At 47.0% G+C, this 23,168-nt stretch overlaps 1 protein-coding gene across 3 annotated transcripts; it reads right to left on the bottom strand.

Annotated features, from left to right (window-relative positions):
* Positions 1-984: 984 nt before the first annotated feature.
* Positions 985-21,171, bottom strand: LOC144602115 (uncharacterized). Of its 3 annotated transcripts, none has more exons than XM_078414823.1 (5): positions 20,935-21,171; positions 13,123-13,222; positions 8,315-8,398; positions 4,239-4,423; positions 985-2,056 (listed from the first exon to the last, which is right to left on the bottom strand). In XM_078414823.1, the coding sequence occupies exons 2-5, from the start codon at positions 13,208-13,210 to the stop codon at positions 1,208-1,210; spliced, it is 1,206 nt and encodes a 401-aa protein (XP_078270949.1). In that variant the 5' UTR covers positions 13,211-13,222; positions 20,935-21,171; the 3' UTR covers positions 985-1,207. The 3 variants fall into 3 exon arrangements, with proteins under 3 accessions (XP_078270949.1, XP_078270950.1, XP_078270951.1); XM_078414824.1 differs by lacking the exon at positions 20,935-21,171 and adding an exon at positions 20,788-20,894; XM_078414825.1 differs by lacking the exon at positions 20,935-21,171 and adding an exon at positions 20,454-20,501.
* Positions 21,172-23,168: the final 1,997 nt, after the last annotated feature.

Below are 23,168 nucleotides of genomic sequence, written 5' to 3'. Positions count from 1 at the left end.
CTCTTCAACACCACTATTGTACCTGCCTCCGCCTCCACCCGTGGCAGCTCGTTCCATTTGCGCAACTGATCAAGATCCCGCTGTTATTTTTTGATGACCATATTGGCTATGGGCGATACCACCCACTTCCATGTCATCCGCAAACTTACTAATCATGCCCTCGACATTCTCATCCAAATTGGTGATTATAAACCACAAACAGTAATGGGACCAGCACCAATCCTCGAGGCACGCCACTAGTCACAAAGCACAAACCTCCAGGTTCAGGGACAGTTTCTTCCCGGCTATTATCAGGCAACTGAACCATCCTATCACCAACCAGAGAGTGGTCCTGAGCTACAATCTACCTCATTGGAGACCCTCAGACTATCTTTAATCGGACTTTACTGAACTTTATCTAACACGGTGGCGCAGCGGCCGAGTTGCTGCCTTACAGCACCAGAGACCTAGGTTCGATCCTGACTACGGGTGTTGTCTGTACGGAATTTGTACATTCTCCCCATGATCTGTGTGGGTTTACTTTGAGTTCTTCGGTTTCCCCCCACGCTCCAAAGGTTTGTAGGTTAATTGGCTTGGTATAAATGGTTTTTTTTTAAATTGTCACTAGTGTGTGTAGTGTGCGGGGATCGCTGGTCGGCACGGACACGATGGGCCGAAGGGCCTGTTTCCACACTGTATCACTAAACGAAACTAAACTAAACATTATTCCCTTCATCCTGTATCTGTATACTTTGGACAGCTCGATTGTAATCACGTACAGTCTTTCTGCTGACCGAATGGCATGCAGCAAAAAAGCTTTTCACTGTATCTCGGTACACAGGACAACAATAAACTAAACCAAACTATCGTCATTGTTTTTAAGACTGACAACCTTGCCTCAGTGAGGCACAGAATAATCGCTCAGTGCATCAAAATGTGTTCAATCCAATAATTCATCACTTTTATTTATTCCATTTGGAAAATTAAACAAATAAATTAAGGGAACAATTCAATGCAGAAGGAAACCAAGGAACCTTTTAAAAAAGTGTATGTAAATACCCCAGGAAGGGACGCGTTCGTCCAGGTTTTGTACCCAAAACAAAATATTCAAGCCAAGCAAAGTTGCAGGCAATTGTTTCCAGTTTCCAACTTTCAACTAATAGACTCCGTGAGGGGAAACGTTAAGGCATTTATTTGGACCAGGCTGTGAAGATACAAGCATTTGGGATTAAGTCCAAGCTATCTTTCGAGACAGTGCTTGTTTAAAACACTCGGGGGCCGTTTTGCCCGGTCTGAGAGACTTTTCCAGCGTCACCAAGAGATTCTGATGGCGTTCCTTGATGTTGAGAGGATACTTGGATCTCACACATTCGTACGCTGTCAAGAGATGCATGTTTTGTTTCAACATGAGGAACTGTATGATACAAGTTGGTGCCAAGGAATACCCATCCCGGCAGTGGACCAGGACTCGTTTCTGTTTCTCCGCTGACGCGCTGATGCACCCGTTAATGTCCTCGAAGCAATGTTCCCTCAGAGGGAAGACGTCGTCGTTGGAGAAGTCTCCGATGTTGACCTTGAGTCGCGACCAGCTGTGCTTTACGTTCTTGGAGCAGGTGCATGGGATGAGGGACATGTTGGACTCCTCGGGTAGGTTGCTCATGTCAATGATGCTGTCGATGTTGTTCCTGCACAGGACACGCCCGCAGTAGGCGGCGTTGACATTCCCCACGTAAATGTACTCCGTCACCTTGGCGATGACGGGCTCGGAGTACTGGAGCTGCTTGGGGATGCCGCGCTTGCTGTCCTTCGGGCTGTCCGTTTCGTTCGCCGTCTTGCGGCCGTGGTTCTTGAGCCTCTTGGAGCCGGACCTGGAGGGCGGGTTGGAGTCCGACTCCGAGCTGCTGTTCCAAGGCGCTGAGAACAGAGAGAATCTGCTGGAGGACTTGGCCTTGGCCAGCGCTTCGTTGGAATCCGTTAAATTCGATGGCGTTGAGGTTGACCCAGAAGCGCAAAAGAGCGAAGCTCTCTCCAAAGATCCCGTGCTGCTGGAGGCCCCAGTGGTGTAAGCCTTGTCCATCTGAAACAAACAAGGATGGCAAAAGTGTAAGGGAAAATATCAGGAAAAAATATACTTCCACTAAACGGGCCCTCGAAAATAATACAATGCATTGGAAGAACGTTATTTAAGAATTGGATAATTTTTGTAAACAGAATTCAGATACTTTAAGCGTGGCACAGTGTCGTAGCTGGTAGAGTTGTTGCCTCTCAGCGCCAGACACCTGGGTTCGATCGTGACCTTGGGTGCTGTGTATGTGTGAAGTTTGCATGTTCTCCCTTTGACCACGTGGGTTTTCTCCGGGTGCTCTGGATTCCTCCCACATTCCACAGATGTGCTGGTTTGTAGGTTAATTGGTCTCTGTAAGATTGCCCCTAGAGTGTAGGGAGTGGACGCAAAAGAGGGACAACATAGTGGACCCCGGTGGGCCGAAGGGCCTGTTTCCATGCTGTATCTCTGAACTAAACCATAGAAAGCATTCTGTCGGCTTGCATCGCAGTTTTGTTTGGGAACAGCTCTGCCCAAGGCCGCAAGAAATTGCAGAGACTTGTAGATTTAGTCCAGTCCATCACACAGACCAGATTCACCACCATCGAATCCATCTACATTTCACTCTGGCTGGGAAAAACAGCCAAATAAATCAAAGACTTGTCCCACCCCGGTCAGTCGTTCTTCTCCCCACTCCCGTTGGGCAGAAGATACCGAAGCTTGAAAGAGTGCACCACCATGTACACGAACAGTTTCTTCCCCTCTGTGATCAGGCTTCTGAACGATCCTTCCTTAAGCTAGGTTACTGTCCAATTCACCCAGAGATAGACTCTGGGACCCTTCTTCAGACTCTTTCAATTCTTTGGAGACACAGGAATTGCAGCTGCTGGTTTTCAAAAAAAGACAAAGTGCTGGAGTAACCCAATTCCTTCATCTAAACTCCTCTTACATTCCAGGCCACGGATTTCTGTGGAACTTTATTTATGAGTGGTTATTATCTTGCCTCGCTGCCCTAGGTGGTGCAAATATCCAATCCTCGTCAGTGTTTCCACTGCATTTCTTGGCCAACTCCTCAACCCCAACCACACGTGGCCACGTTCCTTTACAGTGAGCACTCGGCTGTACCCGGAGTGAACGATATCCCATGCACAACATATCCCATAACGATAATGATATCCCAATCATAACATATCCCATAACGATAACGATATCCCATAACAATATCCCATAATGATAATGATATCCCAATCATAACATATCCCATAACGATAACGATATCCCAATCATGATATATCCCATAACGATAACGATAACCCATAACAATATCCCATAACAATAACAATATCCCATAACGATATCCCATAATGATAACGATATCCCATAACAATATCCCATAACGATATCCCATGCATAACATATCCCATAACGATAACGATATCCCATAACAATATCCCATAACGATAACGATATCCCATAACGATATCCCATGCATAACATTTATTCACAAAATGCTGGAGTAACTCAGCAGGTCAGGCAACATCTCAGGAGAGAAGGAATGGGTGACGTTTCGGGTCGAGACCCTTCTTCAGACTGATGTCAGGGGGACGGGACAAAGGAAGGATACAGGTGGAGACAGGAAGATAGAGGGAGAACTGGGAAGGGGGAGGGGAAGAGAGGGACAGAGGAACTATCTAAAGTTTTGCCGCCCCCCCCCCGACATCAGTCTGAAGAAGGGTCTCGACCCGAAACGTCACCCACCCTGAGATGCTGCCTGACTCCTACACTCTCATGCATAACATATCCCATAACGATAACAATATCCCAATCATAATATATCCCATAACAATATCCCAAGCATAACATATCCCATAACAATAACGATATCCCATAACGATATCCCATAACGATATCCCATACTGATATCCCATGCATGACATATCCCATAATGATAACGATACCCCATGCATGACATATCCCATAACAATATCCCATAACGATACCCTATGCATGACATATCCCATAATGATAACGATACCCCATGCATGACATATCCCATAACAATATCCCATACTGATACCCCATGCATAACATATCCCATAATGATAACGATACCCCATGCATGACATATCCCATAACGATATCCCATAACGATACCCTATGCATGACATATCCCATAATGATAACGATACCCCATGCACACCATCACTGTGCTTACCTGTGATTTCAGGCTGCTTTTAAAATCCTGAGATTCCAAAGCTGCATATCGCCCGTTTCCGTCGGAGGAGACCGATAGACAGAGGGGTCGGTGTGACCGGACCGGGAGCTTGGGGGTCGAGGTCATGGTGATGTGTTTGTAACCCGGCCTCTCGCTTCGACTCATCCCCAAATCTGGGCATGAACCTGTGGAAAATCGCAAAAGGTGTATGAAGCAACAGCAGACGCTGGTTCACACCGACGATAGACACAAAATGCTGCAGTAACTCAGCGGGACAGGTATCATGTCCGGAGAGAAGGAATGGGTGATGTTAAGGGTCTCGACCCGAATCGTCACCCATTCCTTCTCTCCAGAGATGCTGCCTGTCCCGCTGAGTTACGCCAGCATTTTGTGTCTACCTTCTCACAAAGTAGATGGTTTAGTTCTAGTTTTTTTTTATTGTCACATGTACTGAGGTACAGTAAAAAGATTCTGTTTGCATGCTATCCAATCAAAGAAAAGACTGTACATGATTACAATCAAGCTGTCCACAGCGCACAAACGGACATAAATGTGTAGCTCATAACGACTGAAAACAAGCAGAGATTAAGTGGCTGGTGTGGGAAATGATGGCACGGTGGCACAGCGGTTGAGTTGTGGCTTACAGCGCTAGGTACCCAGGTTAGATCATGACCATGGGTGCTGTCTGTACGGAGTTTGTACGTTCTCCCCGTGACCATGTGGGTTTTTCCAGGTGCTCTAGTTTCCTCCCACGTTCCGAAGACATGCGGGTTTAAGTTAATTGGCTTTTGTAAATTGTCCCTATTTTGTAGGATGGAACTTGTGTACGAAGTGATCGCTGGTTGGTGTGGACTCCATGGGCCGAAGGGCCTGTTTCCACACTGCATCTCTAAACTAAACTAAAGTCATTGTGCCAAACATGAAGCCAAATTAAACTAATCTCCTCTGCCTCCACGTGAGGCATATCCTTCCTTTCGCTTCCTGCCAAAAAGCCTAAAATGCTGGAGCAACTCAGCAGGTCAGGCAGCATCTCTGGAGGAAAGAAGTAGGCGATGTTTCGGGTTGGAATCCTTCGTCAGACTGAAAGTCTGAAAGTGGTGGTGGGGGGGGGAGGAACAAACTGGAGGCGACAAAAGGCCAGGACAAATCACGTCTGACAACAGATGACCTCGGGAGGAGTGGTGTCCATAATGGCCCATTGTTGGCTAGGGGAGGTGTGATAACAAGAGGGATACAAGGATGCGAACAGTGGGATTGGTCGGATAACTAGGATGGGGGAGGGTGGGAGAGAGGGGAGGGTGGGAGAGAGGGGATGCAGGAGTACTTTAGTGAACCAGTATCAGCAGTTCACTTCTTACACATTATCACTATGGTAACTGGCTCCACCACCACCCCTGGCAGCACATTCCAGGCCCCCACCACTCCCCACGTGAAAACATTGTCCTGCACTTCTCCTTCAAACTTTGCCTCTCATACCCTGAGGCATCCCATTCCAACCTCCTTTCAGATTAGGACCCCAGCCTTGACTGATAAAAATAGTGTTCGTGGGCTTTTGTTCTTTATTGACGAGTCAATAATGCAGTTGAGCACGAACTGGTCACCAGGTCAACATCTGCGCACAAGTGTAATTTTCACTGAGTGCTCCAGGCTAATGCCTCTTGTGCCCACTTTCCACGAGAGGGCAGGCTGCTGTGTGTCTATTCCCAGTCTCAATCATACCAGCCACTTCAGAGAGAAGCAAACCTGATATTTCTGCCACAATATTTAAAAAGCACGCTATGAGCAAAATACGCTCAAGTGCATTTATATTTTAGAAGGAAAGGAGGCAGAGGCTGGAGTCTTGAGAATCGAGAATCTGTAATCGAGAATCTGTAAATCTCTGCCTTAAAACACAAAGTGCTGCAGGAACTCAGCGGGTCAGGCAGCATCTGTGGAGGCAGTGGACAGGCGACGTTTCACATCGAGACCCTTGTTCAGTCTGGGGGTGAGGGGGGGAAGCTAGAAAAGAGAGGTGGGGGCAGGCCCAAGACTGGCAAGTGATAGGTGGATACAGGGGAGGGGGTTTTTGAAAAGCAGATGGGTAGACAAAGGCTAGAGATGAAAAGGTGTCCGAAGGCCATCAGATAAAGAGAGGAGTGAATTAAAATTAATTGAAAGATACAGCAAGGAAACAGGCCCTTCGGCCCACCCACCATCGACCACCCATTAACACTAGTTCTGTGCTATCTCGCTTTCTCATCCTCTCCCGTGCACTATGGCCAATTTTCAGAAGCTAATTAACCTACAAACCCGCACGTCTTCGAGATGCGGGAGGAAACCTGGAGCACCCGGAGGAAACCCACGTGGTCGCAGGGAGAACGTGCACACTCCACACACAGATACCGCCCGAGGTCAGGATCGGACCTGGGCCTCCCGCGCGGTGAGGCAGCAGCTCTACCCACTGCGCCACCGTTGCAAGAAAGACGTCAGGTTGATGCAGAAATAATATTCAAGGGAAGTTAGCGATTCAAGGGAAGGTTGTCAATCAGACAACGAGCCGTCATTTTAAAGAGTCTCGGGTGTGAAGGTGGGGAGGGGATTCCCCACAAAATAATCTACAAAAATTCTTGTTCTTACCAACAGACAGTCAGTAATCAACTGGCCTCCTAGGGCAACAGCCGCGGTAGTTTGTGCAGCTTGTGGAATCTTTTTGCCCAACCCCAGGTCTTGGGAATAATATACATAACTTCATTCTTTGCAATAAAGCTGCGGCCAATTCAAACCCATCGCAACAAACCCCATGAGAGCGGTGGCTCGGGGGTCATTCCTTTCACTTCACGAAGCATGCAACACGTGCTTAGCACAATAACAAAGTTCGTGGCTACACATTAACACAAGTAATGTGTGTGTGTGTGCGCGTGTGCGTGTGCGTGTGTGCGTCTCGAGACAAAAGCACCCAAGTGATCGGTCTGAATGTGGCCGCTTACTCTGGTGAACTTGTCACCAGGGTAAACAGTGGCCTTCTCCAGCCTGACACTAGATTGGCCGCACCTCCGAATCTAGCAAACACACTGTGCAGGTTCCCATTTGCTTTTGCAATTCAAATCGTTTGTTATTGCAAGCAAAGCCAGGCGTTGAAGAGATTCACAGAGGGTGCAAGCTGAGTGGGAGGGAGTGAAGCACGTACTCTCCCAGGCAGAATGTGGGATGAATGGGTGGGAGGAGGAGGAGGGAGAGACGGGCCAGGGAATTGCAGAGGTCAACGGAAGAGGAATGGGAAGGGGAGTCGGTGATAGGGAGAAACATGGGAGGGGGAGGAGAGAGAGAGAGAGAGAGAGAGAGAGAGAGAGAGAGAGAGAGAGAGAGAGAGAGAGAGAGAGAGAGAGAGAGAGAGAGAGAGAGAGAGAGAGAGAGAGAGAGAGACTGAATCAGAGAAAGAGACACACATGGACAGACAGAGAGAGACGCAGAGAGAGCCACACAGAGACAGAGGGAGAGACAGACAGAGAGACACACACACACACACACACACACACACACACACAGAGACAGACAGATACACACGATACACACACACATACACACACACACATGCACACACACACGTGAAGAAGAAAACGACAGAAAGGGACACAGAGAAACAGGGGGACACACAGACACAGAAAGAGACAGAGAGGCAGGGATAGAATAAAGGTTCAGAGGGATGTACTGTAGGTCAAACACAAGCAGGTGGGACTCGGGTAGATGGGCCATTTTGGTCGGCATGGATGAGTTGGGCTGAAGGGCCTGCTTCTGTGCTGTATGACTCTGGGGCTCTATGACTATAACTCTTGACAACATAACAAGGGTCGCATTAAGCTAAGATCAGGATGTATTTTACACAATAGATGGTCATTGCTGGGGCATCTGCACAGTGAAGGTGAAACGTTGGGACCGTTTGTAGGCGGGGGCATTGTGATTGGGGTAACGTACATCCATATCTACACTCCAGCCAACTCTACACTTGTGTTGTAATACAGATTTGCCCGATAATCTCTGCACAGCCGGCCCCCTCCAAAACAAATTACTCCCAAAGAAATGCGAGAGGGAATACAAACCTGCACCGCAGTCTGAATGAGGAGCAGAGAGTGGTAAACAGTCACGGATCTTCAATATTTGGAGCAGGTTCTTAGCTATCATTCCTGCATTAAAAAAAGCACAAAAGTCAATAACAGAGTTTATGATGTGCAGGGAACTGCAGATGCTGGTTCAAACCAAAGATGGACACGAAACATCGCGCATTCCTTCTCTCCAGAGATGCTGCCTGCCCCGCTGAGTTACTCCAGCTTTTTGTGTCTAACCGAGTTTGCGATCATTTATACTTCTCACTTTAAGTTCAGTCATTGCAAGTAGAATGGTACAGAACAGGAACAGGCCCTTTGGCCCACAATGTCCGTGCTGTACATCATGCCAAGACCATAAGAAGCAACGAGGGACCGTCCGAACTATAATGAATACTTTTGTAACTTTGACGGCAGCATATTTGAGGCGACTCTTTGCGTACTTTGTGCATTGAATGCCAAAACAATTTCACTGCACTGAGGCACATTTAGATTAGTTTAACGATCCAATGCGGAAACCGAGACGGCGCCGAATGGCGATCCCCGTACACTAGCGCTACCCGACACACTCGATCTCTACTGAAGCCAATTAACCTACAAACCTGCCTGTCTTCGGAGTGTGGGAGGAAATCGGAGCACCCGGGGAAAGCCTACACGGTCACAGGGAGAATGTACAAACTCAATTAACAGGGGGGACGAAGCTGTTCCCAAGTATGGTGTTGCTCGCTTTCTGTACATTGGATAGAGGCTTGAGTACCTTTTGCCCAATAGGAGCGGGGAGAAGAAGGAATGACCGGGGTGGGACAAGCCTATGATTATATTGGCTGCTATTCCGAGGCAGCGTGAAGTGTAGACGGAGTCAATGGAGGGGAGTCCCCAGAAATGCTGTCCGACCTTCTCAATGTTGTCAACATTTTCTGGTTTTATTTTGGAAATCCGGTAGGTTTTTTTTTTAATTTCATAATGCTAAGATACTTTGTCAACCTGCCATTGATGAAGGCAAATAAAAGATACCTCCTGCAAGAGCAGTTTACACAAGGGTAATCATTACAACGCGAACAGTTAATGAATGGCTGCTATATCATTGCTGGATCAATTATCATGAAATTGCCATCCATCATTCAGAGATAACAGCAATTGCCAACACCATTTGCCTTAATGTCTGTCAAAGCATTGCTCAATATTCTAAAACCAGATATTTTTAATCATCAACATACTCCTCTGTGAGTTTGCCGTGTGAAGATTTAGTTTAGTTTAGAGATACAGGCCCTTCGGCCCACCAAGTCCACACCGACCAGCGATCCCCGCACATTAACACTATCCTACACACACTGGGGACAATTTACACATACACCAAGCCAATTAACTACAAACCTGTACGTCTTTGGAGTGTGGGGGGAGACCGAAGATCGCGGAGAAAACCCACGCGGTCATGGGGCGAACGTACAAACTCAGTACAGACAGCACCCGTAGTCGCGAACGAACCCGGGTCTCGCTAAGATGGTGTGGTGTTTCCTACAAATCAACAGTAACTATGCTGCGTAGGTATCTAATTGGCAGTAAGCACTTGGGATATCCCGAAAGGGGCAGCAATGATGAAAAGCAACTGTGAGCCCTTTATTTACTCCTGGACCAAGTGTATAAAATCGGACCCTCAAAATTATGTCGGGACATAATTATCATCTGTGGGATATCCAGTTTGTAGTTGCAATTATTTGGGGTTAAATGGAAGCCAATTGCAGCTCAAAACCTTCATACATTTTGCAAACGGGGGTCAAAAACGTCAACCATTTTGAATTTCTACGGAGAAACCAGGAGGAAATGGTTGAGAGCTTCCAGTTCCTTGGCGTCAATAAACCAACGCACTATCGTGGACCAGCCTCATCAATGCAACAGCCAAGAAGGAACACTAGCGCCTCTACTAGCTTTGGGAAACCGAGGAAATTTGGACTGTCTCCAATAATTCTGATCAACTTCTACAGATGCACCATAGAAAGTATACTGTCAGGTTGCATCACAGCTTGGTTTGGGAACAGCTCTGCCCAAGACCGTAAGAAATTGCAGAGAGTTGTAGATGTAGCCCAGTCGATCACACAGACCAGACAGACCCCTCACCGTTGATTCCCACTACACTTCACATTGCCTTGGAAAAGCACCCAGCACAATCAAAGACTTGTCCCACCCGGTTATTCCTGCTTCTCCCTGCTGACATTTGGCAGAAGGGTTTGTCGGTTAATTGGCTTCCATAAATTGCCCTGATGTGTCGGGAGTGGATAGGAAAGTGGCATAACAAAGAACTAGTGTGAATGGGTGATCGACGGTCGGCATGGAGTTGGTGGGCCGAAGGGCCTGTTCCTCTGCCTTATCTTTCCAAGTATTTAGAGGTATTAATAGTTTAATATTGAAAGCACCATAATCATTGTTGGATCTTTCGTTCATCGGATGACTAGTAACCAGTGGGTGCCACAGATGAAATGCAGCTGATACTGCACAAGCTAGAAAGAGGAACTATGTTCTTTATTGAGTGCCTTATGCTTCCATTTTGTGAGCAACACAATAATTTAACCGCACGTATCCCTCTGCTGTTCCCACACCAGAGCGGCCTCCATCAAAGAGGCTGGGGACATTTTGGGGAAGATTGCGACCTTTTCTTTGGAATATACCACGGCAGAGAAAAATTGGGAAAAAGTATATCCGGGTGGCAGCGGGTAGAGCCACTGCCTCACAGCCCCAGAGACCAGGGGTCAATCCTGACCTCGGGTGCTGTCTGTGTGTGGAGTTTGCACGTTCTCCCTGTGACCACATGGGTTTCCTCCGGGTGCTCAGGCTTCCTCCCACATCCCAAAGATGTGCGGGTTTGTAGGTTGATTGGCCCTCTGTAAAATTTCCCCTTAGCGTGCAGGGAGTGGATGTGAAAGTGGGATCACAGAGAGCAAGTGTGACCGGGTGATCGATGGGCAGCGTGGACTCGGTGGGCTGAAGGACATGTTTTCATGCTGTATCTTTCAATCAATTCCAATTCACTCCTCTTCTCTCCTTATCTCACACCCTTCTGCCTCCTTTTCATCTGTCTATCCATAAAAAAACCCTCTCCCCTGTATCCACCTATCACTTTGTCCCGCAGCCTCCTCTTTTCTAACTTTCTGCCCCCTTGATCAATGGTCGGCGTGGACAGAGGGCCGATTATTGCATTATTCAATCAATGAAAATATTAAATATCCAGAACCAGGGGCCACAGTTTAAGAATAAGGGGTAGGCCATTTAGAACGGAGATGAGGAAAAACTTTTTCAGTCAGAGAGTTGTAAATCTGTGGAATTCACTGCCACAGAGGGCAGTGGAGGCCAAGTCTCTGAATGCATTCAAGAGAGAACTAGATAGAGCTCTTAAGGATAGCGGAGTCAGGGGGTATGGGGAGAAGGCAGGAACAGGGTACTGATTGTGAATGATCAGCCATGATCACATTGAATGGTGGTGCTGGCTCGAAGGGCCGATTGGCCTACTCCTGCACCTATTGTCTATTGTCCATCAGTAACTTTACACTAAAGGCACCATAATCCAATCTTTAACTCAGTTTGAGTCTGTAGCCCACACTTTTGCAGCCCGAGGGGGCTACATAACAACTGCACTACTGGTCTCATTAGCAGCACAGCAAGCCCTTGAACAAAGATAGAGACAAAGTGCTGGAGCAACTCAGCATCTCTGGAAGAAAAGGACAGGTGACGTTTCGGGTGGGGACCCCTCCTCAGTACAGCACGGGAACAGGCCCTGTGGCCCACAACGTTCATGCCGAACACGCTACCAAGACCAATTCTTATCTGCCCACAGGCAATCCACATCCTTCCATATACATGTACCTACAAAACTCAGTCAAATCTACAATTATATCTGCCTCCACCATTACCACCCCCAGCAGCGAGTTCAGGGCCCCAACCACCTTCTGTGTAAAAAGAACATGTCCTGCACATCTCCTTTAAACCTTGTCCCTCTCACCTTAAGGCTATGCCCTGCAGTATTTTATATTGCTACCATGGGATAAAGGTTTTGACTGTCTACCCTATCTATGCCTCTCATATGTTATATAACCATAGGTATCCCCTCAACCTCTGGCATTCCAGGGAAAACGATCCCAGTCTGTCTAACCTCTCTCTCTGTAGTTTATATTCCCTAATCCAAGAATCATTCGGATAAACTTCCTCTGCATCCTCTCCAACAGCCACCAGTAACGGGGCGACCAGAACTGCACATAATACACCAAATGCAGCCAAATTAAAACCCTGCAAATTTGCATCATGACTCCCTGACTCTTATACTCAATGCCCACCAAACGTGCAGGTAAGCACACCACATGCTTTCTTTATCACTCTACCTACCAGTGCTGCTACGTTCAGGGAGTTATGGACTTGGACTCCAACCTCCCTCTGTACATCAATGCAGTTAAAGGCTTTGCCATTAATTGTATATTTTCTTCTTATATTCAATCTCCCACCAACCCATTTGCTTGGAGTAAACTCCATCTGCCACTTGCCCGCCCATTTCTGTAGCTGATCTATATCCCGCTGTGTCCTTTGAAGCCTTCTTCACAGTTCATGACCCCGGCAAACTTGGCGCCATCTGCAAACTTACTAACCAACCCATCTACATTTGCATCCAAGTCATTTATACTTATCGCAAACAACAGAGGTCCTGGCATAGAACCCTGAAACCATTCATCCAAAATACAGCATATTGAGATATTTGTAATTCAAGCTAAGATTATTCTGACAGTACACAATCTTTTTATGGTTATAGTCCCAAACATCCCTACCTGTGGTCCCATTTTCCTTTGAGTTCAACTTGTTGTTCAGAAGCTTGAGAACGAGCAAGTCTTTGTTCCATTTCTCCACTGGTTCCATGTTTTAGACCTCCTGCAAGTTCACAAGAAGAACAAACATCAGGCATTGATTCACAAGTGTGGGAAAGATGTGCCTGGTCTACCCAAGCTCAACTTCTCTGTTTGTCACCCAGGAAATCCTACGTGATGATGCCCTTTTGAGAATGACTCAAAAACATCTGAATGACCAAACATCAAGAGTCAACAATGTTCACAAGTTACAGGAGCTGAATTGGGCCATTCGGCCCATCAAGACTACCCTGCCATTCAACCATGGTTGATCCATCTTTCCCTCTCAACCACATCCTCCTGCCTTCTCCCCCATAACCCCTGACAGCCGTACTAATCAAGAATCTCCGCCTGAACAATGCGCACTGACTTGGCCTCCACAGCCTTCTGTGGCAATGAATTCCACAGATTCACCACCCTCCCACTCATCTCCTTTTTAAAGGCAAGCCCTTTTATTCTGAGGCTCTGGCCTCAGGTCCTAGAATCTCCCACTTGTGGAAGCATTGTACAGACAATGGTGCTATGAAGTTCTTCCTTGCCACAACTTAACAGCTTTGTAAACACAATACTCATAGATAACATATAATAAACAAAATGAAATTAAATCAATTAATAACCTTCAATACTACTGCAAAAAAAGCCCAAAGTCCATTTTTCTTTAAGAGATACAGCATGGAAACATGACCTTCTGTCCACCAAGTCCCTGCCAACCAGCAATCAGCCGGTACACTAGTTATATCCTACACACCATGGACAATTTACAGAAGCCAATTAACCTACAAACCTGCACGTCTTTGGAATGTGGGAGGAAACCGGAGCACTAGGAGAAACCCACGCAGTCACGAGAGAACATACAAACTCCATACGGACAGCTCCCATATTCAGGATCGAACCCGGGTCTCTGGCACTGTGAGGCAGCAACTCTACCACTGCATCACTGTGCTGCCCTAAGGTGCAACCAAACACAGTCCACAGTCCATAGTTTCGGTAGCGTTTTGTAGTGTTCAAGGGCCTGATGGCTGTTGAGAAGATGATGTTCCTGAACATTACAACTTTCAAACTCCTGTACCTTCTTCCCGATAGCAGGAGTGTAATGAGAGCCTGGCGAGGGTGGTGTGGGTCTCTGGTGATGCTGACTACCTCTTTGAGGGGAGCCTCCTTTAGAACCCTTCGATATTGGGGAGGTTAGTACCTGTGACATCAATCTTCCAAAGTACCACCTAGAATTCCATCTGCTGGTTGCTGAGACATTAGGTGAGTATTTTGCACAACACTGAACAATGCGTGATAGTTGTTAAGATATCCTTGAATTGGGTAACACTGTCTATTTGGGTTTCCTCCGGGTGCTCTGGTTTCCTCCGACATATCAAAGACGTGTGGGTTTGCAAGTTAATCGGCCTCTGTAAATTGCCCCCGAGTGAGTAGGGAGGGGATGCGAAAGTTGGATAACTGAACTAGTGTGAACGGATGGTCGGCGTGGACTCTGTGGGCCGAAGGGCTGTATAATAATAATAATAATGCATTTTATTTATATAGCGCTTTTCATATACTCAAAGACGCTTTACAGAGATTTTGAGAACATAGGGAAATGAATAAATAGATAAATAAGTAAATAAATAAATGAACAGAGAAAGGAGACAGAAGGTGAGGTGACCTTCAGTGGTTGAAGGCAGTACTGAACAGGTGAGACTTCAGCAATGTTTTGAATGTGGTGAGTGTGGAGGAGTCTCTAACGGTTTGGGGTAGTGAGTTCCATAGGGTGGGAGCAGCGATGGAGAAAGCCCTGTCCCCCCAGGATCTGAGTTTGGTCCGGATGTGGGGGGATAGGAGATTGGCAGCGGCAGAGCGGAGGGTGCAGGTGGGAGTGTGCCTGTGGAGGAGGTCGGTCAGGTAGGATGGGGCCAGGTTATGGAGGGCTTTGTAGGTTATGAGGAGGATTTTGTACTGGATTCTCTGGGGGATGGGGAGCCAGTGGAGTTTATAAAGGACGGGGGTGATATGGTCACGGATCGAGGTGTGTGTGAGTAGACGGGCAGCGGAGTTTTGAATGTATCTCTAAACTCTATAAACACTTGAACTAATGAACCATATGGCTTGGGTGCAATGCCTGATTTCTCCTGGACGTTATATCTCTAGTCTCCCCATTAACTTTAATATTCCAAGATCTCCTTCATCTCCCCATTACATTTACAACAGACATGAATTTAAAAGAAAGTTAGATAGAGCTCTAGGGGCCAGTGGAATCCAGGGATATGGGGAGAAGGCAGGCATGGGTTACTGATTATGGATGATCAGCCATGATCACAATGAATGGCGGTGCTGGCTCGAAGGGCCAAATGGCCTCCTCCTGCACCTATTTTCTATGTTTCCAGGAAAGTGGAGTAGGGCTGTCAGCATCCAAGTGAGACTGTAGGCAAGTTGGACACACTGAATACAGACCATTTGAGCAACAACCCAGCAGCCACACAATCTGTGTCCACAACATCTGTGCCCACAACAATATCCTGACTAACCAGACATTTACGCGTAATTGTCACAATGTTCCACACAAAATAGTGGATGTTTAATTTGCCCCAATATTTTGCTTTTGATTCACTAAAAAGAAAATGCACATCACTTTAAAAAAAATAGAAGTAGATGCAATTTTCAGTAGAGAGAAAGAACTGCAGACAAAATGGGTAGAATGGAACATCAGCTGCTGGTTTATACCGAAGAGAGACACAAATTGCTAGAGTAACTCAGCGGGTCAGGCAGCGTCTCTGGAGAGAAAAGATGGGTCTCGTTCCGGGTCGGGAACCTTCTTCAGACTCACAGCACCAGAGATCCAAGTCTGAAGTCTGAAGAAGGGTCCCAACCCGAAACATCACCTAACCATGTCCTCCAGATATGCTGCCTGACCCGCCCAGTTACTCCAGCACTTTGTATCTGTCTTAAGTTTCAACTTTCTGCTGTTTTGAATATATTTCATACAAACAACCAACACCACCCCTGAAAAAAAAAATCACCCCTTTTAATTAGACAATAGACAATAGGTGCAGGAGTAGGCCATTCAGCCCTTCGAGCCAGCACCGCCATTCAATGCGATCATGGCTGATCACTCTCAATCAGTACCCCGTTCCTGCCTTCTCCCCATACCCCCTCACTCCGCTATCCTTAAGAGCTCTATCCAGCTTTCTCTTGAAAGCATCCAACGAACTGGCCTCCACTGCCTTCTGAGGCAGAGAATTCCACACCTTCACCACTCTCTGACTGAAAAAGTTCTTCCTCATCTCCGTTCTAAATGGCCTACCCCTTATTCTTAAACTGTGGCCCCTTGTTCTGGACTCCCCCAACATTGGGAACATGTTTCCTGCCTCTAATGTGTCCAATCCCCTAATTATCTTATATGTTTCAATAAGATCCCCCCTCATCCTTCTAAATTCCAGTGTATACAAGCCCAATTGCTCCAGCCTTTCAACATATGACAGTCCCACCATTCCGGGAATTAACCTAGTGAACCTACGCTGCACGCCCTCCATAGCAAGAATATCCTTCCTCAAATTTGGAGACCAAAACTGCACACAGTACTCCAGGTGCGGTCTCACCAGGGCCCGGTACAACTGTAGAAGGACCTCTTTGCTCCTATACTCAACTCCTCTTGTTATGAAGGCCAACATTCCATTGGCTTTCTTCACTGCCTGCTGTACCTGCATGCTTCCTTTCATTGACTGATGCACTAGGACACCCAGATCTCGTTGAACTCCCCCTCCTCCTAATTAGATACAATAATAACAACATAATTATATTGAATACCAAGAAGCATCATCATAGTGTACCAAACCTTATAATTAAAAAACTATATTTGTTGAAATTATACATTCAAGTATAGAATGGAAGCTATTTCAGAGATTGGATCAAGAATTATAATTGTTTTATGTTATGGTTTCATGCTTTTGAGTAATTATTTATGTAGCAGCTCTGTCCTAATGCATATTTCTTTTTCAGTGCCTATGTTGTTCTGCAATCATTCATTACAATCGTTCCACTCTTTTAAATCTATATTCTAGCACTAGCATTCCGCTACGGGTTATTCCGCTCATCTTGTATCCGTACATTGGGGATGGCTTGATTGTAATCATGTTTCGTCTTTTCGCTGACTGTAACAGGGGCTATTTCACTGCGGTATGACTCCAATTAAGGACCCCACCATTGCCTGAACTATCACCAAACAACACCTCAACATTTATAATTGTAGGCCATAGAGTCATACAGTGAGGAAACAGGCCCTTCGGCCCAACTTGCTCATGCCGGCCTACATGCCCCATCTACACTAGTCCCACCTTCCCGCGCCTGACCCATAACTCTCTAAACTTAAGAGTATAGATACCACTGTGGAATCTTTCTCTTCATGCTACCTTGTATACTTCTGTTTGGCACCATTAGATTCATGTACAGTATTATTTGATTGGGTAGCATGTGAGCAAAAGCTTTTCACAGTGACTCAGTACACAAGAGTCAAGAGAGTGTCAAGAATGTTTTCATAACATCATAAGACATAGGAGCAGAATTATGCCATTCAGCCCATGAACTATGCTCCACCATTCAATCATGGCTGGTCTATTTTTCCCTCTCAACCCCATTCTCTTGCCTTCTCTCCATAACCTTTGATGCCTTTGTTAATCAAGAACTTTTCAGCCTCCACTTTTAAAATACCCAAAGACTTATCCTCCACAGCTGCCTGTGACAATGAACTCCACAGATTGTCCACCCTCTGGCTAAAGAAATTCCTCCACATCTCCATTCTAGAGGCACGTCCTTTTATTCTGAGGCTGTGCCCTCTGGTCCTAGACTCCCCCACTGCTGGAAACATCCTCTCCACATCCACCCTATCTAGGCCTTTCATTATTCAGTAGCTTTCAAAGAGATCCCCATCATCCTTCTAAACACCAACGAGTACAGGCCCAGAGCCACCAAACGCTCCTCATATGACTCAATGATCCGTGGGTTATATTGTCAAATGTACCAAAACAATGAAATTCTTGCATGGTGATGCACTACCTGTGATAATAATCAACCTTAAACATAGATCTCCTTTTGAATGGATTCATTTCACTTTTGCTTGGTCGCGTACAAGACCATGGGAGGAATAGATTGGGGTAAATGCTTCGAGTCTTTTGCCCAGAGTAGGGGAATTGAGAACAAGAGGATATAGGTTTAAGGTGAGGAGGGGATAAGATTTAATAGGAACTCGAGGGGTAACTGTTTTTTACACAAAAGTGTGGTAAGTGCACAGAACGAACTGCCAGAGGAGGTAGTTGAAGCAGGTACTATTGCAGCATTTAAGAGACAATTGGACAGGTATGTGGACAGGTATGTGAAAGGTTTAAAGGGAAATGGAAGATAGACACAAAAGGAGTAACTCAGTGAGACAGGCAGCATCTCTGGAGAGGAGGAATGGGTGATGTTTTGAGTTGAGACCCTTCTTGAGAGGTATAAGAAAATAACTGCAGATGCTGGTACAAATCGAAGGTATTTATTCACAAAATGCTGGAGTAACTCAGCGGGTCAGGCAGCATCTCAGGAGAGAAGGAATGGGCGACGTTTCGGGTCGAGACCCTTCTTCAGACTGAGACCCTTCTTGAGAGGGATATGGGCCAAGTGGGATTAGTGTGGATGGGGCATGTTGGGTCCGTGTTGGCAAGTTGGACCGAAGGGCCTGTTTCCACGGTGTATGACTCTATGATCATCCAGAAGCCTGATAACAAAGAGGAAGCAGCTGTTCTCGACTCTGGTGGTGGTAGGTGCTTTTAAATTATTAGCATGTTTATTAACTCGTAGCCTGGTGGAATTGACAGAACTTAACAGGTACAGCTCGAGGTAAACCTGAAGTGGTTGTACTCTGTGCACACACACACACACACAATTAAAACAGTAGGCAGCAATCACTTGGGGTTGGCCACAGAGAACACCCCGACCAATTCCAGGTCAGACTCGCCGACTGTGTGTGAGCGGAATGTGAATTTGAACGCCAAACTCAACAATGTGCAGTAAAACCCTGATGAACGGGAAATCTCTTTGCAACAACAGCCTGAGCTGTAGCAAGTCGTGGCACGCTGATCTCACTCTCCATCTCTCTCTCTCTATCTCAGTATAAGAAAATAACTGCAGATGCTGGTACAAATCGAAGGTATTTATTCACAAAGTGCTGGAGTAACTCAGCGGGTCGGGCAGCATCTCAGGAGAGAAGGAACGGGTGACGTTTCGGGTCGAGACCCTTCAGACCCTCTCTCTCTCTCTCTCTATGTCTCTCTCTAGCTCTCTCTCTCTTTTTCTCTCTCTCTATCTCTCTCTATCTCTCTCACTCTCTCTCTCTCTCTATCTAGCTCCACACTCCCCCTGCTCTGTTGACAATGGGGGCAGGAGCTGTAGCAAGTCGTGGCACGCTTTTCTCTCTCTCTCTCTCTCTCTCTCCATCTCTCACTCTCTATCTCTATCTCTCTCACTATCTCTCTACATCTCTCTCTATCTCTCTCTCTATCTATCTCCACAGCTCCACGCTCCCCCTGCTCTGTTGACAATGGGGGCAGGAGCTGTAGCAATTCGTGGCACGCTGATCTCTCTCTCTATCTCTCACTCTCTATTTCTCTCACTCTATCTCTATCTCACTCTATCTCTCTCTATCTCTCTCTCTATCCCTCTCCATCTCCACAGCTCCACACTCTCCCCCTGCTCTGTTGACAATGGGGGGGCAGATGCGTTTGCTTGTCCATCTTCTCCGCCCATGTCCTGTCCTGGTGTGCCCGCTGCCTCGGTCGCTGCCCTCGCCTCTTGCCGTTTACACTCAGTGACAGACGCCGACCACGCAACCCCAGCCCCAAACCCGCATGTATCGTCGCCCCCCTTATCATCAAGCATCTGCAGTTCCTGGTGTCTTCCCCCATCGTCTTGATGCGGGTTTTTCATGCACGTCATCCAAAAATTAGACGCGGGGAACAGACCGCATATTTAAAAATACCCCTTCCTTCCTTTTAACAACGCTCCACAATGCCCAGCGTCACATATCTCTCTCTCTCTCTCTATGTGTATATATATATACACACATTTATTTTATAAACACAAACCAGACACGGTGCGTCTGATAATCTTGGGTCTCTCCAAAGCTCCTAAAACATAACGAACGACTTTTTGTTTGTGCAATGCAAGATAAGAAAGATGCATTTCCATTGCCATTGAAGAACGCCCGGTATTGTGTCGGTGTGCATGCATAACATACATACATTCCCTGCAAAGCACCGTGCAAATGATTGAATGCACAGCACAGTTGATGGTGAGCGATGATGTTTTGAACCTCCAGCTCCAAGCTCTGCGGTTCAGACGGTCGACACCGCGCGTTTTGACTCGTTTGCAACAAAAGCAGATCGATTATCAAAGCGGCTCTCTGGCTGTCCACAGACAAGCAAGGAACCAGGAGCCTCCAACTGCATTTTAATCTTGTTCCTTAAATTACCTTACCTTGCGACCTGAAACTGCGTCTTTTTTAAGACCGGGCAAATACAAAGGCATCAAATGGGAAACGTTAAACAAAACCCCAATGTGCAACGAACGTCCTACCTTGCATTTTGCAGCTAGCATTTACAAATCTCATACAGATTTTTTTTTTTTAAATCAATGCGGCTTAAAATTCATCTGACAACAGGTCCAAATGCATCCAGCAGACAGGCGCGGTGTGAACAGACTCTGAGAGAGAGTTATCCCCACCTGAGAGAGACCTGAAGTTCGGTGCAAATATAATTAGCCATCCACCAATATCACGACACACGGCTTCTCCAGTCTGTTCCCTTCCCAGAGGTTGTTGTCGACCCCCTCTGATTGGAAACTCCCGACACATCATCATCATCATCAGCCCGTGTTGAACAATTGGGATGCCGCGTTGCAGCAATTGGCCGCTCCACCCTGGATACAGTTGTGTCATGTCAGCACGTAATTGACCAAACCCTCAGACATCCGAATTAGGAGCTTCTCGCTCGGCGGGGCTGCCCGAAATCACTCATCGGGTCGCCAAATAAGGGAAATCCTCAAACGCCAACTCACCCCACCCCCACCCCATCTCTCTCTCTCTCTCTCTACCCACACACAGGGGGGAACTCAAGGGCACTCCCGAGAGAACATCCCATCCGAGTGTCAGTCTGAACATCCCATCCCATCAGTCTGAAGAAGGGTCTCGACACATTCCTTCTCTCCCGAGATGCTGCCTGACCTGCTGAGTTACTCCAGCATTTTGTGAATAAACACCTTCGATTTGTACCAGCATCTGCAGTTATTTTCTTATATTATATATATATATATATATATATATATATATCCCAAAATGCTGGAGTAACTCAGCAGGTCAGGCAGCATCCCAGGAGAGAAGGAATGGGTGACGTTTCAGGTCGAGACCCTTGATTTGTACCAGCATCTGCTGTTATTTTCTTATATATATATCCCATCCTAGTGTCAACTCTTGCTATCGTCAAAATTCTTGCAATCTACAGTGGGGAGGGGAGGGGAGGGGAGGGTAGGGGGGAGAGGGAGGGGAGAGGGGGGGAGGGGAGGGGGGAGAGGGAGGGGAGAGGGGGGGAGGGGAGGGGGGAGAGGGGGGAGGGGAGGGGAGGGGAGGGGAGGGGGGGGGAAACCGGATAGAAGTGCTGTATGTAAGATTATGAGAGGGAGGCATGTATAGAGTTGACAGTCAGAACACCTTTTATCCCCCAGGGTGCAAAAATCAAATACTGCAGGGCACAGCTTTAAGGTGAGAGGGGCAAAGTGTAACGGAGATGTGCGGGGCATGCATTTACACAGGTGAATGGCTGGAATTCGCTGCCAGGTGTGGGTGTGGTGGGATTTTAGAGACTTTTGGATCGGCACATGTCAGGCACAAATAGGTACATCATTGCATTTCATTATCCGAACGCAGGCAGGTGGGACTAGTGGAGACGGGGCATCTTGGTCGGCATGGGCAAGATGGGCAGAAGGGCCTGTTTGCGTGATGTAGGCTCTATGACTGCATGACTCTGACACGTTGATATGCAGGGAGTGGAGGGGATGTGGATTACGCGCTGGCAGATAAGAGTTGGTCCTGGCATCACGTTCGGCACAGACATTGTGGGCTGACTGTGTAGGAAAAAGATTGTGTAGACCCTCCGTCTGAAGAAGGGTCTCGACCCGAAACGTCACCCATTCCTTCTGTCCTGAGATGCTGCCTGACCCGCTGAGTTACTCCAGCATTTTGTGTCTACCTTGTGGGCTGATTGGCCTGTTCCATTGATAGATTGTTCCGTAGATTCAACATTGAATGGTTCATGATTTTTGGAGCAGAATTAGGCCATTCGGCCCATCAGGTCTACTCTGCCATTCAGTTGTGGCTGATCTACCTTTCCCTCTCAATCCCATTCTCCTGCCTTCCTCCCGTAACCCCTGACACCCGCACTAATGAAAAGAATGGTTTCAAACTTCAAGTAATACCCCTTCCCGTCATCTCCTTCTCCTCAATCACCCTGCTCCTTTCCCCATCCCCCATTCCCGAGTCCTCCATTTCTCTTTTATTCCCCTCCTCCCCTAGTTTCTGCTCCCCCTATCCCCTTCCTGCCATACGGCTCCCACCAGCTTTACACTTCACTCCTCCACTTCTCTCCGTATCTGACACCCTTTTGTCTCCTACTCTCCTGCAGCCTTTGTTACTTACTCCACCCATCTGCCAACCACCCCTGCCCCACCCCCCCCCCCCCCCCATGAGGGGTGGGATAATGGGAGACATGAGTGGAGTGCGCACTGGGGTGGGGAGGGGGGTTCCATGGGAAAGAGAGATGGGGAAGGGAGATGGGTGTCATTTAAAACTGTACAATTCAACGTTCATAGGAATTCATATTTCTTTTAAAAAAAGACACAAAGTGCTGGAGTAACTCAGCAGGTCAGGCAGCATCTCTGGAGCACATGAATAGGCGACGTTTCAT

The sequence above is a fragment of the Rhinoraja longicauda genome, chromosome 18 (genome assembly GCF_053455715.1).
Source record: "Rhinoraja longicauda isolate Sanriku21f chromosome 18, sRhiLon1.1, whole genome shotgun sequence".
Taxonomy (NCBI): Eukaryota; Metazoa; Chordata; class Chondrichthyes; order Rajiformes; family Arhynchobatidae; genus Rhinoraja; species Rhinoraja longicauda.
This window is presented reverse-complemented; position numbering and strand designations above follow the sequence as displayed.

Excerpts from the sequence above, each read along its gene's own strand:
- LOC144602115 (XM_078414823.1), bottom strand. The coding sequence starts at position 13,210 with ATGGAACCAGTGGAGAAATGGAACAAAGACTTGCTCGTTCTCAAGCTT. Across the intron at positions 8,399-13,122 it reads AAAGGAAAATGGGACCACAG|GAATGATAGCTAAGAACCTG; the intron begins GTAGGGATGTTT and ends TTTTTAATGCAG. Across the intron at positions 2,057-4,238 it reads AAAGCAGCCTGAAATCACAG|ATGGACAAGGCTTACACCAC; the intron begins GTAAGCACAGTG and ends TGTTTGTTTCAG.